Below are 17,945 nucleotides of genomic sequence, written 5' to 3' on the forward strand. Positions count from 1 at the left end.
AAAAAAAAAAAAAAAAAAAAGGATGTTGGAAATGAAAGCAGGCTTTTCAGTGCTTTTGTGGCCATCTCAGGATTAAAGCCTAGACTTTAATCCAGAACATGTGGAGATTTTTTTTTTTTTTTTGTGAGACGAGGTCTCGCTCTGTCGCCCAGGCTGGAGTGCAGTGGCCGGATCTCAGCTCACTGCAAGCTCCGCCTCCCGGGTCCACGCCATTTTCCTGCCTCAGCCTCCTGAGTAGCTGGGACTACAGGTGCCGCCATCTCACCCGGCTAATTTTTTGTATTTTTTAAGTGGAGACGGGGTTTCACTGTGTTAGCCAGGATGGTCTCGACCTCCTGACCTTGTGATCCGCCCGCCTCGGCCTCCCAAAGTGCTGGGATTACAGGCTTGAGCCACCGCGCCCGGCCTATGTGGAGATTTGAAGTTGTTCAAACATTCTGTTTTGTTGTTGTTGTTTAGTTTTTTTTGTTTTGTTTTGTTTTGTTTTGTTTTTTGAGACGGAGTCTCACTCTGTTGCCCAGGCTGGAGTGTGATGGCACAATCTCGGCTCACTGCAACCTCCATCTTCTGAGTTCAAGCAATTCTCCTGCCTCAGCCTCCTGAGTAGCTGGGATTACAGGTGCGTGCCACCATGACCGGCTATTTTTTGTATTTTTTAGGAGAGACAGGATTTCACCATGTTGGTCATGCTGGTCTGGAATTCCTGACCTCGTGATCTGCCCGCCTCGGCCTCCGAAAGTGTTGGGGTTACAGGCGTGAGCCACCTCGCCCAGCCTCAAACATACTTTTAAGGCCACCAGATGCAGCTGTACAACTGAAGTACACACACTTGCCGCTGTAAAGCCTGCCACCAGATGCAACTTGCCACTCACTGATAGTGTTCTGATATGAGTCTGCAAACAATTGATTTATCATAGCCTCTGTGCAGTGAAACCTCTCTGCTAATGTTAATCCGTGTTTGCAGCCACTCCCAGCACTAGCATCACCAACTCAGCTCTACCTCCCATCATCAGGCATTCGATTCTCATAAGGAGCAAAGCCTAGTTCACTTGCATGCACAGTTCACAATAGGGTTCGGCTCCTATGAGAATTTAATGCCCCCGATCTAACAGGAGGCTGAGCTCAGGTGTTAATGCAGCGATAGGGAGCAGCTGTAAATACAGATGAAGCTTGGCTGCTGGCTCACCTCCTGCGGTGCCGCCTGGTTCCTAATAGGCCAGGGACTCATAGTGGTCCGTGGCCCGGGGAGGGGTTGGGGGGGGGTTGGGGACCCCGTCTTAAGCCATCCAGTTTGTGGCACTTTGTTATGGCAGCTGCAGCAGATGAATATACCCACCAACCAGACCAGGCTCCTCCTGTTACCTTCCTGCCCTTGGCAAGCTCCTGACAACACCTGAAAAAACAGATGTCCGGAGGCGGTTGGAACAAGGAGAGGGTTGGGGCAATGTCAGTTTCGTTTTTCAAGACTTTTTTTTTTTTTTTTTTTTCTACATAGGAGGAGGAGGGAATGCCTACAATAAAGAGGTCTTTATGGTCCCACTTCAGGAATCGGAGAACCCCGCCCTCCTCGAATCAGCCCCAATTTAACAGGTGCATGTGTATCTTATAAAGTGATGCCCTTTTGGGGGGGGGGGGCCCCCATGGGGCGCAGGACTGTGGCTGACTTGTCAGTCATCATAAGGGTGATGTCCCAAACGTTCAAGTCTGAGGCCCAGGGAAATTGGCAACAGCTGCCTGGATGCCTCCATCCTCCCAGCCCAAGGAAGATCTGGCCTCGCTCCTTCGTTGTCCTTAGGAGCACGTGGTGTTCTCCTAGGTGGCCCTGCACACGGGGTCGCCCAGCCTGTCTTTGAGGGCCGAGTGGGTAGTCTTCCCCTGTAGGACGCGCTTCCCCGTAGGTTTCCACGTGGGGCCACCGGAGGCAGAAAAACGGGAAGTGGGCACTGGCACCTGGGGTGAAAAAGGGGGGTGGGGGTGCGGCTTTGTGAGGAAACAATTTGCAGAGACTGCTAAACTGGGGTCTGCTGGGATACCCCACTCCCCACCCCCTGCGTGGGGCGCCCTCAGCCACCCGAGCTGGGGGCCCCCTAGGTCTCAGGCCAAGCTCCCCGCGCGGCATGCAGCGCACCCAAACATGGCCGCCGAACTCGGGTTCCCGGGGCGCAGCCGCGCCTCGGGGTGACGCAGAGGCTGCGGGTTGCATCAGCCCGCGCCCACGTGCTCGGTCCGCCCTCTGCCACCCGGATCCGGACGCCGATTGGGCCACGTTGGGACAGTGCCTCCGCCTCAGCCAATGGGCGGCAGCCACAGAGCGTTCTGTCCGCAGAGCCGGGCGCGGGGCTCCTATAAAAGGCGCCCAAAGCGGGGGGCGCGCGCCCCAGAGACGCGAACCGTCGTCGCGGAGGTTGCGGGCGGCTGTTACGCCGCCTGTCTGGCACCTGGGAGCGCAGCGGAGTCCCTACGCCGCCATGGAGTCCGACACCGAACCCGAGCCCGTCACGCTGCTGGTGAAGAGCCCCAACCAGCGCCACCGCGACTTGGAGCTGAGTGGAGACCGCAGTTGGAGCGTGGGCCACCTCAAGGCCCACCTGAGCCGCGTCTACCCCGAGCGTCCGGTGAGAGCGGCCTCGAATTCCCGCCCCTAGGCTGTAGTCCCCTGCCCTCTGCTAGGAATGCCACGTCCGCCTGCCCTGTCCTGTGGCCTCCTCCCCCTGACGGCTGCGATCGCCCGGCCGGTCACCTCCCCCAGGGCTGTGGTCTCTCCTTCCCTGCCCCGCCGACGCGGGCTCCCCTCTGTTGCCCAGGGGCCGTCAGTAATCAGCGGCCTGACCTTGGGCGAGTCATTTCACCCTCCAAGCCTGTTTCCCCCCAGCGGCCAGGCAACTCGGTGTTCCTAACTGGGCTTGCATCCAATGGCTAGAAGAAAGAAAACATCCGTGTTTCAAAATGAGGTTTCTGAATGCTGCCTCTCTGCGGGGAGAGGAGCGGGCAGGTGCCACCCGGGGCCGTGGCTTGAGAAGCCTGGGGACCGCCCAGACACTGTGGACGGAAGGCCCCACACCCAGAAGCAGGACGTGGCTCTTCTCCTCCCTGTCCACCTTCCGCCGTGCCCCTCCCTGTCGCACTGGACCGCGCAGCCATTGCCGAGTCCCGGGGTGGAGTCCCGTGCACTTTCTGACCAAGAGCGACTGAGAAGGGAAGCAGGCAGGAGTCGCCTTCAGTCTGGTTTTAGGACGGCAGCCTCTCCATTATTAGCAAGACTTCCTTGCTTTGTTTTGGTTGACACATCTGTCAACATCACCTTTAGCACCGCCTGCCCTGGCCACCACGTGATGAGGCTGTAAGCCGGCCCTTCCTGTATTTACTTTCTGCTCTGATATTATGTAAGTGTCAGCAGTGTTGTTCACTGCCCACGAGCATAATTCTTCATCACACAGGAGAGGGCATCCGGGCAGGAAAAGATAGTGAAGTCGTGAGTTCCAACTTGTGGTAGCGCCTGTGTCTGTTTTTGTTCCATATGGTTAAGAATGTTTTAGAAGTGAGTTTTCCTTCTGAGTTGTTATTTTGAAATTTGCATGTTTATTTAGTAAGCTTGCATTCCATGTCCTCTAGAATTCACCCTGGCACATTTTTCAGTTTCATTATAACTGCTTCCAAGAAACTGGGTGGCTGTGTTGCCATGAGAATGGCTATTGGGTACACAAATTGGTGAAGCAGGTGAAGCCTATGGTTGCATCATATGGCAAAAGGCAGGGTTTTGAAGGAGGGTTTTTCTTAAGGGCTTCCTTTGGTGAGGAACGCGGCTCCCATCTGTTCAGTCTGAAGACCTAAGATTGTAAACAAATACCTCTCAGGTATACAGATTTGTGTCTAAAAATTATTATGGCTGAAACATACTTATCATTTGTTTTCTGTGGTAGAAAATGGTATATTATGAGAAGGCCTACTTTGTAATAGTCGTTGACTTTACTTAATATTTTTCTTTTTTTTTTTTTTCTTGAGGCGAAGTCTCCCGGTGTCTCCCAGAATGGAGTGCAGTGGCGCGATCTCGGCTCACTGCAAGCTCCACCTCCCGGGTTCACGCCATTCCCCTGCCTCAGCCTCCCAAGTAGCTGGGACTATAGGCACCCGCCACCACGCCCGGCTAATTTTTTGTATTTTTAGTAGAGACAGGGTTTCACCGTGTTCACCAGGATGGTCTCGATCTCCTGACCTCGTGATCCACGTGCCTCGGCCTCCCAAAGTGCTAGGATTACAGGCGTGAGCCACCACGCCCAGCCTATTTAATATTTTTCAAATCAGCCATCTGCGTGAAGACTCAATATCAAGTTAGGCCTTTAAAAGGGGGAAAATCAAAACCACTGGCAGCTGTGGTTTTCCAGCCTTTTCTAGTGGTTGAACTCTAATAAATGCAGGATCCTACATATACAAAAGGTACTGTTTTACAAATTCATATATATATTAGCATTTACCTTTAAAGTTCTCACCTGTCAGTGAAAAAACCGGTGAACACAGCATTCAGTATGTTTATTTTGGTTCAGTTACAGTGTCAAAAAGTCCTGATGTATATGATAAGTAGATGCACTTTTTGCTGTTTTGTTTGTTTTAAACAGCTTGCTTTAATTATCTCAAGCTACTTGGCAGGAACACCTTTATTCCAGGTTTTGCTTAATCAGTTATTCTGGCATGAGTAGATTAACACGTTAGTGATCTCCAATAGACAGTTTATATGTTAATATTATTTGAAGTCATTATTTTTAAGTACAGTTTAGAAGGAGTTTCAAATAGATTTTTTGTTGTTGTTGTTGAGACAGAGTCTCACTCTGTTGCCCGGACTGGAGTGCAGTGGCCTGATCTCAGCTCACTGCAAGCTCCGCCTCCCGAGTTCACACCATTCTCCTGCCTCAGCCTCCCAAGTAGCTGGGACTACAGGCGTCCGCCACCTCGCCCGGCTAGTTTTTTGTATTTTTTTTAGTAGAGACGGGGTTTCACAGTGTTAGCCAGGATGGTCTCGATCTCCTGACCTCGTGATCCGCCCGTCTCGGCCTCCCAAAGTGCTGGGATTACAGGCTTGAGCCACTGCGCCTGGCCTTCAAATAGATTTTTAAAATGAGATTTGTGTAAAAGAGTGTACAGTCCCTATGGCATTAAAATCGGTGATATGGAGAAGAGGGGTGGGAATTGTGACACTGTGGCAGCAGATGACCTTGGACAAGTCAGTTTTTCAGACTTTCCTCCCTTAAAATAGGGATACTAAATCTCACAGGGTGGTTGTGTATAATATCACCCACACGCCATCTCCTCTATAACTGCATTTGTATGCCAAGAAATTGTCTGTGAACACTTCAGTTTAGAATAGCTTCACATTATTTTGGAGCACTGCTAGGTGGTTTTGGTTAAGGCTGGCCTTGGGAGTACTCTGAGTTTTCTCTGAAACCGAACTCGATTTGGTTGTAGGTGCCCTGTTTGCTGTTTGTTGCTTTTAGTAATAGGAATCAGTTTACCTGGGAGTTAAGAAGTACATTGCCGTAGGTTTGGACTGGAGATAATTTGCCCTTTTTTTTTTTTTTTTTGAGATAGAGCCTCACTCTGTTGCCCAGGCCGGAGTGCAGTGGCGTGATCTTTGCTCACAGCAACCTCTACCTCCCGGGTTCAAGTGATTCCCCTGCCTCAGCCTCCCGAGTAGCTTGGGTTAAGGTCACAAGCTGCCACGCCCAGCTAATTTTGCATTTTTAGTAGAGATGGGGTTTCACCATGTTGGCCAGGCTGGCCTCGAACTCCTGACCTCAGGTGATCCACCCGCCTTGGACTCCCACAGTGCTTGAATTATAGGCATGAGCCCCTGTGCCCAGCCAATAATTTGCCATTCTGCATTTATTTGCATGTTAGAGACCAGTTAAAGTTAGACACTTTCTAAATAGAAGTTTTGTATATGGGGTTTTTGAGAAGGTATTTTCCCGTGATGCTGGGGGGAAACACACATAATCAAATTACTTGTATAAAACAGTTTATTCTGTGTTTAGGAACTTTTGGGGGTGAAATGCTGACCTGTGTTTTTCTTTCCATGATCAGCGTCCGGAGGACCAGAGGTTAATTTATTCTGGGAAGCTGTTGTTGGATCACCAGTGTCTCAGGGACTTGCTTCCAAAGGTACCTCACTTACACATTAACCTCTGAATGTTTTTAAGCACTCACTAGGTTAGGTTCAGGTCCTTAAGTGCCTTCTTATTACTTTTAGCAGGAAAAACGGCATGTTTTGCATCTGGTGTGCAATGTGAAGAGTCCTTCAAAAATGCCAGAAATCAGCGCCAAGGTGTGTCTACTTCTACATGATGATAACAATTTGTATCATTCAGACTTTCAGGGGAGTAATAAAGGAAGTTGGATAAAACTTTTATTGAGAGACTGTATGGTGTTATTACCAAGTACTATTTTGTTTCTTTCCTAGGAATTAGAAACTGTATTATCAACACAAGTGATAGGTTCATAGTAGCAGATTGTTCCATTACTGCTGTAGTGGAAAAGTGGAGTTACATATTGCACTATCTTCTGGGATATGATTTGATCTATGGTTACTGTGTATCGAGATTACTGAACTAACACTAATTGGATTTTCATTGAATTTAGCACATAGCAAGTTTTTTCAAAGGAGCCATTAATTTTTATAAAGAGTACAAAAGTGAATATATTTCCTCTGGAAATTTTCATTATGATTAGTTGGATAGGAAAAGATCAGAGTCTTTATCAAGTGATCTTTAAAGAATTGTTTTTTTTTTTTTTTTTTAAATATGGTCTTGCTATGTGGCCCAGGCTTTTCTCAACCTCCTGAGGGCAAGTGATCCTCCCACCTCAGCCTCCTGAGTAGCTGGGACTACAGGCATGTGCGACTGGACCTGGCTCTAAAGACTTCTATGTGACAGACAAAGACATGTATTTTTCATTTCACAATGTTTATTCACATATATGGTGTTAGTATTCTAGTGTAGTGATGCACTCTAAATTTGCATTATATTTCCTAGAACATTTGAACAGAGCATAGGAAATTCCCTATTTTGCCATTATCAATTCTAACAAAAATCTTAAAAGCACTTTACCATTTCATTTCCCTGCACTGTAATTTTTTAAAATGATCAAAACAGTATCATACCAAGGCTTACTTGTATGAGAATACTATTTTAGAAAGTTGGGGCCGGGTTCTATTTATAAATCTTATTGGTCAGATTTCTGCGATGAGTAAGTTTAGCACCATTATCAAGAAGCTTTCTCACCAATGACAACTTCATTGGAAGATTTTAATGAAATTTTAATGAAAGTGTAGCATCGTTACTGTAGGGAAAAAATATGAATATGTTAGCATCTGTATATTGAAAATTGTGTTTAATAAATGTCAGACTATTTTTTACATAACGTTGCTTCTATTTAATTTTGTCACGTTCAGAGGTGGGGGGGTAGGAGACGTAAGCCCTTGACAGCAAAATAATTCCTTTCGCTTGATTTCAGACAGTTGCATCAGCTCCCTTGTTCTGTGTTCATGTTACGCTTATTTAGGTGGCTGAATCCACAGAGCAGCCCGCTGGTTCTAATCGGGGACAGTATCCTGAGGATTTCTCAAGTGATGGTTTAAGGCAAAGGGAAGTTCTTCGGAACCTTTCTTCCCCCGAATGGGAAAACATCTCAAGGTGAGTATTATAATAAAGATCTCAGCTTATGCAACATGAATGTGCCTCATTTACATCAATTTAAGAGTAAGGTGTGTTTACATGTATATAATCAGAATTTTAAACCTACAGAATTTTGCTTTACAAATAGCTTGGCTTTAAAGATCTCTAATATATTTAACTTTTCTTAATACACAACCTTTTAGTATACATAAATTTAAAAAGTAGGCAATGCATATATTGAAAAAAAAAAAAGAAAGAAAATGTAGGCGTTTCATCCTTCCATTGTGCTGACCACTTGGTTGCCATCATGATAGGAAATTGCTGCTGCAGGAGAAAAAGCTGTTGTAAGCATTGTGCAGCTGCTTTGCTGAGTGGCTTTGTGCTTTATTGTAATAATGGGTGACAACAAGGGAAAGACTGTTTAAGAAGTGTTCTTCCAAAGACTTGGGGGTACTAGGAAAATTGACCATTTTTTATAACTATTAAAGCTTTTCTTTAGAGCAAAAGTCAAAACTAAATGCTGTGTTATTTGGATTTTTATAGCTCTTGGAATACCTTGTTTTGGGGAAAATTCATTAACTACAAGTTGAAATTCTGTAACTCTCCAATTCCCTGTCCCCTTTTCCTAGTAGTTTTATATGCAATATTTTATAAAGTCAGGTGTTTCAGGAATGAGTTTTTCTTTTTTTTCCCCTTTAATGGAACTTTCAAATATACACAACAGTGGGGACTAGATAATGAATCCCCACACCATCATCCAGGCCTAGTAAATAACAATCAGAGTTTTACCATACCTCATCTATTACCCTTTCCCCTCTTTTTGTTTTTTTTTAAGTATTTAAAAGTAATCCCCAGTCATCGTGTTATTTCATCCCTATATACTTGAGTATATAACTGTGAAAACCTTTTAATTATCCTGTATATCTAGAATGCCATTATCAGATCTAACAAAAATCTTAAAAGCACTCTATCATTTCATTTCCATGCACTGTAATTTTCCTAAATGATCAAAAACAGTATCATACCAAGGCTTACTTGTATTGGAATACTATTTTAGAAATACTCTGTGTATGGAATTTAGTTAAAAGATTGTCAGCATATAAATTGAATAACTATTGGACAGAAAATTATTGGTTAGAAAAACTTAAAACTACTTCCCTTATTCTGATTCAACTATTCCTAACTTGAGAATTGAGGCTCATATTTGACTTTCTGAATCTCACCATATTTAAACTTGATTTCCTTTAACAAATACTTATTGAACAGCCAGTACATATAACTTTGCTTAAGGATATGAGTTGACCTACAGGAATGACCACATAACCAATTTCTGATCTTTGGGCAATTCTATTACGCTTTCAATTTTGTGATGTGCTACTGAAGAAATACACTGTGTAAGAAGCACAAAGCCAAAGATAACCCACATACACCTGCCCTACGAAGTTGAGGGCTGTGTGGCCTGATTAAAGAAGTGTGCATTTAACATCAGACCAGCTCTGAAATCCAGCCTTGCTACTTAACTAGCTCGGCGACCTTGTGTAAAGCCCCTGTCTTCCCTGAGCTGTACTTGGGTTCCCCTTGTAAAATCTCCTTCGTGAGAGTGCTGTGGATGCAGCAGCCTGTACAGGACCCCAGGTAGTCAGTAAGCATGCACAGGTGATGCCATATGCACACATCACTATAGATACAGATGGAGGGTGGAGGAAGAAGTGGATATCGGGAGGATGGGAGAGATTTCCTTCAGGAAAGACTGGGAGAAACGTGACTTTTGAGCTGCCTTCTAAAAGATAAACAGTGGGTTGAGACTTGCAGTGAGACTCAACAAGTCAAAACTGAGCTGGGATCTACTTAACCCCAAAAGGTTGTTTATATGTGCACTCAGCAAGTAGGTAGCAAGGGCTGTTGTTTTCCTGTGATAGAAGTGCTGTGTCATTTAGTACCTTCTGTGCTTATTGTACTTGGGTGCATCATACAGTCATTTACCATGTAACTGCCACAAATCCCATTCTTCTATCTCTTTGAACTCTAGATTTTAATTTAAACTTAGTTTTCATATTTTAATTTAAACTTAGTTTTCATTTGCTCATACTGAACCCACTCAAAATGAGTGTTTTTTTAAATCTGTGTATAGGCCTGAAGCTGCCCAGCAGGCATTCCAAGGCCTGGGTCCTGGTTTCTCCGGTTACACACCCTATGGGTGGCTTCAGCTTTCCTGGTTCCAGCAGATATATGCACGACAGTACTACATGCAATAGTGAGTCCTTCCCGCTGTGCTGGGTGTGGCCAGGGCTGCCGGGAATTGAGAGGAATTTTATCCATGTTACCTGTAAAGTTCAGAATGGAGGGATGAATGTATTTTCATCAGTCTGCAGAGCCCTGCTCTGTTTGGTCTGGGTGGAGTAGAGTGTAAATGACAGCTGTTACATGATTTGTGTATTGACACAAGGGTGTTTTTGTCTGATACACAGTTTAGTGCCTTTATTTAGAACATGTTACTTTCTTTTCAATTTGTGGTACCTTCACAGTTTTGTGAAGATTTTAATTTGCTACTGTGCCATAATCTTACAGTGGCCTTGATGTTTAATTCCAGGTGAAATTCACCATGTGGCTTCTCTTAGAAAAGGCATTTATAGATACAATTAGTAAGGAAGCTCCTCACTAAATTGAAGAAAAATCAAATGCATATCTACCTACTTAAAATTCTTAACAGTAAAAGACTGCTGTATAAATAAGCCACAGACTTCACGGTGCTTTGGTCTCAACAGTATCTGCCTCTGTCATTTTTATTTTAGTTTAGCAGCCACTGCTGCATCGGGGGCTTTTGTTCCACCACCAAGTGCACAAGAGATACCTGTGGTCTCTGCACCTGCTGCAGCCCCTATTCACAACCAGTTTCCAGCTGAAAACCAGCCAGCCAATCAGAATGCTGCTCCTCAAGTGGTTGTTAATCCTGGAGCCAATCAAAATTTGCGGATGAATGCACAAGGTGGCCCTATTGTGGAAGAAGATGATGAAATAAATCGAGATTGGTTGGATTGGACCTATTCAGCAGCTACATTTTCTGTTTTTCTCAGTATCCTCTACTTCTACTCTTCCCTGAGCAGATTCCTCATGGTCATGGGGGCCACCGTTGTTATGTACCTGTAAGCAGATGGTTTCTCTAATACAAATTACACTACCTTATGTTCACACTAAGCAGATCTTGCTCTTTTTGTTTTTGTGTTTTTTTTTTTTTTTTTTTTTTTTGAGACAGAGTCTTGCTCTGTCACTCAGGCTGCAGTACAATGGCACGATCACTGCAACCTCTGCTTCCCGGGTTCACGCGATTCTCTTGCCTCAGCCTCCTGGGTAGTTGGTATTACAGGCACCTGCCACCACGCCTGGCTAATTTTTGTATTTCTAGTAGAGACGGGGTTTTGCCATATTGGCCAGGCTGGTCTCGAACTCCTGACCTCAAGTGATCCGCCCACCTTGGCCTCCCAAAGTGCTGGTTTTACAGGCGTGAGCCACTGTGCCTGGCCAGATTTTGCTCTTTTTTGAGCAATCTCAGTTACTGTAGAAGGAGGTGTGTTTAAATAGTATATCATTCTGTGGCTGGGCACAGTGGCTCACGCCTGTAATCCCAGCACTTTGGGAGGCCGAGGCAGGAGGATCACATGAATCCAAGAGTTCAAGACCATCCTGGCCAATATGGTGAAACCCCATCTCTACTAAAAAATACAAAAAATTAGCCGGGTGTGGTCGCACGGGCCTGTGATTTACTTGGGTAGCTGAGGCAGGAGAATTGCTTGAACTGAGGAGGCAGAGGTTGCAGTGAGCCAAGATCATACCACTGTGCTCCAGCCTGGGTGACAGCAAGACCCTGTCTTAGAATAAATACGTAATAAATAGTATATCATTCTGGCACTTTCAGTACAAAGAATTCATGGCTTGGTTGGTTGTATGGTCCCAAGAACATACCAATCCTGTATTAATGTAAGAATATTCTCTTGTCCTCTAGATAAGCTACATTACCTTCCAGGCTCACAAACCAGAATTATGTAGCCATACTGAGGCATGGAACAGCAAATTGTATTTGTTTTGAATGAGAACATATTTGCCTTTATCAGGCCACAGCTGCCTTCCAGGGTAAAGGTCAGGCACTGACTGTTAGCATAGCCCTGAAAGGCAAGGGAATCTTCACATACCTGACATTTGGTTTTAGCTGTGGCCTGGAGCAGTACTCAGCTGGGGGTGGTTTTGTACTCTCTCTCCCCAGGGGACATTTGGCAATGTGTAGGTATTTTTGTTTGTCACATCTAGGGGAAGTGGTCCTGCTGGCATCTGGTTAGTAGAAGCAAGAGTGCTGCTGAATTTTCTACAATGCACAGGACAACTCCCACAGTAAATATTTGGCTGAATATGTCACTAGTGCCAAAGCTGAGAAAGCCTGGCCTAGAGTGATGAGTCTTCATGGTTGAAACTAAAAGAAGAAATTTTCCTTTATAGTAAAAATGGATTTTATTTTAGCTTTTAAAATAAAAAATAATTAGAATATAATGAACACTCAAATATCCACAATTAATCACTGCTAATATTTTGTTATATTTGTTTTAAGACTTGGGATTTAATTGGTTTCTTCAAATCAAACATTTAGTTAATATTTTGTGTAGTCTCTAGAATCATACGTTTAAATGAGCAAATGTAGGTTGTCATTATGTTATATATAATGACAGTTTTGTAGGTATATGCCTTCTCCCCACTTTGTGCAGGTTTTCAAGGGCAAGGTTTAGTTCATATAAAGAAGCAGTTATTGAGTGCATACTATGTGCCAGGTGCTATTTATATTGCTGGGTGTGCAATGATGAATAAAACACAGTCCCTGCCTTCAGTGGTCAAATGCCTCTGTAGATGGGTCTTGCAGTGAGCTTATCATCAGGGTACTGCTAGGATTAGAGGTGGGGAGCCTTGGATTCTTGAGTAAGTCTCACTGTGACATCAGCTAAGATGGATTTTTATGTGCTTCCTTTGAAGGCATCATGTTGGGTGGTTTCCATTTAGACCGAGGCTGGTTCAGAACTTCCCAAATGATGGTCCTCCTCCTGACGTTGTAAATCAGGACCCCAACAATAACTTACAGGTATGGAGCCTCCCGTGAAGCCCAGGCGAGCTTGACATGATATGCCAGGCTCTCAAATCCTTAACCTTTAGATTTCCAGCTTGTGGTTTACCATTTTATTGGGCTAAATATTTCATGATTTGTTCACATTTCTTCTTAGAGCAGCAGCTATTTTTAAAACATCGAATGTGCCATCACATTCTATCACATATTTTTGACATGTGGCAATTTGCATTTTGGCTTAAGTAAATAACATTTTTTTAAACCCACTATTTTGAGCATTCAGTGGTCTGTAACAGTATGTTATACCATAAGAACTGGTATGAAGTGGTTAACTACTAGTTTAATAATAGTTGAAGCCTGGGTGTGGTGACTCACGCCTGTAATCCCAGCACTTTGGGAGACTGAGGCAGGTGGATCACCTGAGGTCAGGAGTTCAAGACCAGCCTGGCTAACATGGTGACAACCCATCTCTACTAAAAATATAAAAATTAGCCGGATGTGCCCATATTCTCAGCTGCTAGGGAGGCTGAGACGGAAGGATGGCTTGAACTTGGGAGGCGGAGGTTGCAGTGAGCCAAGATTGCACCACTGCACTCCAGCCTGGGTGACAGAGTGAGACTCTGTCTCAAAAATAGTAATAGTTGCAGATCTAGTTTCATTTGCTCTGATATTTGCTGCCAGGAGTATTCAAAACTCTGACAACATCAACACAGTTGTGCTGTGGAAGCCTGAGAAAGAGCCCTATCCAGCCTAGGGCATCATGCCCTGGGGTCCTGGCTGCCTGCTGCTGTGCCTGTGGGGCGGGGGGGCAGGGATTTACCCTGCCCTTTCCTAACATTATTTGGTGTTCATCACAGCCCTAATCGTTTTCTCATTGTGTTGCATTACCTGTAGGAAGGCACCGATCCTGAAACTGAAGACCCCAACCACCTCCCTCCAGACAGGGACGTCCTAGATGGCGAGCAGACCAGCCCCTCATTTATGAGCACAGCATGGCTTGTCTTCAAGACTTTCTTTGCCTCTCTTCTTCCAGAAGGCCCCCCAGCCATCGCAAACTGATGGTGTTTGTGCTGTAGCTGCTGGAGGCTTTGACAGGAATGGACTGCATCACCTGATTCCAGCTAGATTGCCTCTCCTGGACATGGCAATGATGAGTTCTTTAAAAACAGCGTGGATGATGATATGCTTTTGTGATCAAGCAAAAGCAGAAACGTGAAGCAGCGATACAAATTGGTGAAAAAAAATGCCCAAGGCTTCTCATGTCTTTATTCTGAAGAGCTTTAATATATACTGTATGTAGTTTAATAGGCACTGTAAGTAGAAGGCCTTAGGTGTCGCATGTTTATGCTTGAGGAACTTTTCCAAATGTGTGTGTCTGCATGTGTGTTTGTACATAGAAGTCATAGATGCAGAAGTGGTTCTGCTGGTACGATTTGATTCCTGTTGGAATGTTTAAATTACACTAAGTGTACTACTTTATATAATCAATGAAATTGCTAGACATGTTTTAGCAGGACTTTTCTAGGAAAGACTTATGTATAATTGCTTTTTAAAATGCAGTGCTTTACTTTAAACTAAGGGGAACTTTGCGGAGGTGAAAACCTTTGCTGGGTTTTCTGTTCAATAAAGTTTTACTATGAATGACCCTGGGAGAGACTCCTATCATCCTAGCAGTTGACTCTGCATTTGTTGTATCTAGATAGTCAACAGTTGAGTTGCCAGTGTTTAACCCGAATGCTTGTTTTTCCAAAGAGGACTGTTTGTGCCAGTAAGAATGATCAGGTAAGGCCATGAAAGTTTTGTTGGTGTTTGTTTTGAGATGGGGTCTCACTTTGTTCCTTGGGCCAGAGTACATTGGCTACTCACAAGTGGGATGGTAGCGGGCTACAGCCCCAAACTCCTGGCTTAAGCCACCTCTTGCCTCAGCCTCCTGGGCAGCTGGGACTACAGGCATGCACCATCACACTCAGCTTAAAGTTTTAATTTACTAAGAATATACCTGTGTTTCCCCCATTTCGTGATTTAAACAGTGCTGGCTTATATAGGAAACCATCAAAGTTAAATTCCCCACATTTAAAGTTAGTAGTTAGTGGTTTCACCTTGGCAAATCTGCAATAGTTTCACCTGCTCAAATTTCATGCTTTTGTAAGCTGAGCTTATGTTTGTAATTTTAATCCTTTAAGTACTACTGTGGTGACTAATCATTTTTTTGTTTTTTGGTGGTGGTTTTGTTTTGAGACGGAGTCTCGCTCTGTCACCCAGGCTGGAGTGCAGTGGTACGATCTCAGCTCACTGCAACCTTCACCTCCTGGGGTCAAGCAATTCTCCTGCCTCAGCCTCCCGAGTAGCTGAGATTACAGGCGCCCACCACAACGCCCGGCTAATTTTTTTATATTTTTAGTAGAGACGAGGTTTTACCATGTTGGCCAGGCTGGTCTCGAACTCCTGACCTCAGGAGTTCTGCCCACCTTAGCCTCCCAAAGTGCTGGGATTACAGGCATGAGCCACCATGCCCAGCCAGCAACTAATCTTTAAAGCACAGTTTTATATATTTTTACGTGAGTAATGTTATGGTAGGTGTTCTACTTGGCAAAGTAAATCAGCCTTTTGTATCATGGTTGTGATCATTTAAATTAATCCTTATTGTAAACATTGTTTACATAAGATAAACATTCACTAAACAACTCATAGCAAGACGCTGGGTAGGTACAAAGATGTCTTATGTGTGGTTATGCTTTCAAAGCCAACTGAAACCCTTTTGTAAGGAGTTAAATAGCAAAAAGTTTCAAATAACTGTGCCTCTAGAACAGAACTATCAGAAGGCAATGAATATTCACAAATTGCGAAGAGATAATTTGCTTCACGGAAGAAACTAGAGTGGGTATGAAATGATGGGGGGAAAATGATGAGGTGTGAAATTACTCACCTTCTCTCCAGTTGAAGGAAAGAAGGGTAGCAGCAGGAGTAAAAGCTCAGCCCCAGGATGTGCTCTTCCTGCCAAACAGCTGGATTCTGCACATGCTTGGGAATGAGGTCCTGCTAGTTTAGGAAAACGAACATTAAGAATTCCCAAAGTCTTGGGTGGAAAAGCCTGTTTCTTTTCAGAGGCAAGGCCATCACCATTTGGCAAAGGGTGCAAGGCCCCAGGCAGCTGTGGTACCATCTGTTTCTAAAGGAGCCGAGGGTTCACCCCCTGAAATGTCAGTTTGTGGCTTAAACTCTAGGTTCTATAAGCCCAAAATAAATAGTGCCAGGAAGGTGCCCCTGAACAGAGATGTCCAGGGTTCAGATTGGCACCCCATCTGCACTGGGGCAAATGGGACTCTCAGCAATTAAGGCCTAAGACGGCTGACAGTGGGACATGGCAGAAATTCAGGGCTTCCACCACAGCTACTCAGTGTGGCATGATCATGGGTCACACACCACTCTGAGTACTTAGGAAATTATTGGTTTGGGCCTTAAAAGTAGCAAGTAAATAACTGAAAAAACAAAACCCCAGATATCAGCTCCGGCTATAGCAGCTTCCTAAGTCTGTGTTTTTAAGGTGCAATTTCTTGAATCCTAGTTCTGTAGAAGAAACACTCCACCCCCGCCCCTAAAAAATGAGCTTCATGATCAAGTACATTTTGGAACCCGCAGGTTGATCCAAGTTCATAGATTTCTTGACTGCAGGCCTTCTGGGGCCTTTAATATGCCTGAAGCTGGGGCTTTCCCTTCCTGAGAACGGCCTAGGACTATCCATGTGCCTCATTTTGGGAAATTTAGTAATGAGTTACTAAATCAACACTTCCTTTGGCATTCTACATAGCAAACATACTTTGTTAGATGTGACATTTTACACAATAAACAATGGAGATAAACTTTTTAAAATTTATTTTTGGCCAGGCACGGTGGCTCATGCCTGTAATACCGCACTTTGGGAGGCCGAGGCAGGTGGATCACTTGAGGTCAAGAGTTTGAGACCAGCCTGGCCGACGTGGTGAAACCCTGTCTCTACTGAAAATACAAAAATTAGCCAGGCATGGTGGTGGGCACCTGTAATCCCAGCTACTTGGGAGACTGAGGCAGGAGAATCGCTTGAACTCGGGAGGGGGAGGTTGCAGTGAGCCAGGACCGCGCCACTGCATTCCAGCTTGCACAACAGAGTGAGACTCTGTCTCAATAAATAAATAAATAAGAAATCATTTATTTATTTATTTTTTACCAGTGCTCTACATGTTCAGAGAAACTTCTCTGGTAACCAACCATGGAAATGATCCCTGAAAGTATAGTCTTAGGAGATAAATATTCTTTCCATAGCCAGGAGGGAGACAAGAAGCCATACCTGTCTACAGTCTGACTGACAAAGGGGGAGGCTCCAGGTCCCCTGGAGAATCCCAGGTTTTATGGAATAATTACTTGGTCCTTTTCAAAGTACTTGAATGTATGTAGGATAGTCTCTGTCTTATCAGCTAGCCCTGCGATCTAGGTGTTCTCCCAGGTTGTAGAGGCTTGCAGAGATGAGAGACCTGTCTTAAGGTCTCAAACCCATAACTGGCAGATCTGAGACTATAAATACTCCCTCTCAGGAGTGGACCTCTTCTACAATTTTTTTAGCAGTCCTTATGTGCCAAATATGGCGTGGGAGCCAGGAGACAGAATGAGGCATAGGTTGGGCATGGCCCCTGCCCTCTTGGGTCTTGTAGTCGGCTGTGGGTGGCAAGTACAGCAGCAATGGCAGACAGGTGTGTTGAGTTTGAGGACGGGGAAATAACACCCACAGCCCCATCCCAGCACTCCTGCACAGCAATGGAAGTGTGCCACCGACACGGGCTGCAGGGTGAGCAGGAGTGACAGGCAAAGAGGAAGAGAGCTCTGCCTGTGCAAAGGGGGAGGGAACGTGGTGTGGGAGAACTGGAGAGAATTCCACATGAGTATGAAGTGGGTAGGGAGATTGAGACTGGAGAAAAGGGGAAGCCGGGGCTGCTGACCATGCAAAGCACTGAAAGCACAGCACTCTCAGCCTCAGGGTCCTCCACGATTGGAGACTGAGCATGAATTCAGAGGAGCTGGTGGAAGTCACCCAGTCAGGCCCAGAAATCTTGCAGCGCATCCCTTCCCTTACCCCTGTCATAAATGGGAGAAGACACCATCCACATGATGCAGGGGAGAGTGCAGGCATGAGCCAGCACCCATACTATCCC

The 17,945-nt window shown here is 45.0% G+C and overlaps 1 protein-coding gene across 4 annotated transcripts; it reads left to right on the forward strand.

Annotated features, from left to right (window-relative positions):
* Positions 1-1,996: 1,996 nt before the first annotated feature.
* Positions 1,997-14,411, forward strand: HERPUD1 (homocysteine inducible ER protein with ubiquitin like domain 1). Of its 4 annotated transcripts, none has more exons than XM_017878811.1 (8): positions 1,997-2,615; positions 6,073-6,150; positions 6,239-6,313; positions 7,549-7,679; positions 9,793-9,915; positions 10,454-10,804; positions 12,675-12,780; positions 13,657-14,411. In XM_017878811.1, exons 1-8 carry the CDS (start codon positions 2,118-2,120, stop codon positions 13,819-13,821), a joined length of 1,527 nt encoding a protein of 508 aa, XP_017734300.1. In that variant the 5' UTR covers positions 1,997-2,117; the 3' UTR covers positions 13,822-14,411. The 4 variants fall into 4 exon arrangements, with proteins under 4 accessions (XP_017734300.1, XP_017734299.1, XP_017734301.1 ...); XM_017878810.1 differs by having other exon boundaries at positions 13,796-14,411; XM_017878812.1 differs by lacking the exon at positions 12,675-12,780.
* Positions 14,412-17,945: the final 3,534 nt, after the last annotated feature.

The sequence above is a fragment of the Rhinopithecus bieti genome, unplaced genomic scaffold, assembly GCF_001698545.2.
Source record: "Rhinopithecus bieti isolate Rb0 unplaced genomic scaffold, ASM169854v2 scaffold_11161, whole genome shotgun sequence".
Classification (NCBI taxonomy): domain Eukaryota; kingdom Metazoa; phylum Chordata; class Mammalia; order Primates; family Cercopithecidae; genus Rhinopithecus; species Rhinopithecus bieti.

Coding starts and splice junctions, on each gene's coding strand:
- HERPUD1 (XM_017878810.1), top strand. CDS start 2,118: ATGCAGCGCACCCAAACATGGCCGCCGAACTCGGGTTCCCGGGGCGCA. Junction 9,916..10,453: donor CGACAGTACTACATGCAATA/GTGAGTCCTTCC, acceptor TTTTTATTTTAG/TTTAGCAGCCACTGCTGCAT. Junction 12,781..13,795: donor ACCCCAACAATAACTTACAG/GTATGGAGCCTC, acceptor CTCTTCTTCCAG/AAGGCCCCCCAGCCATCGCA.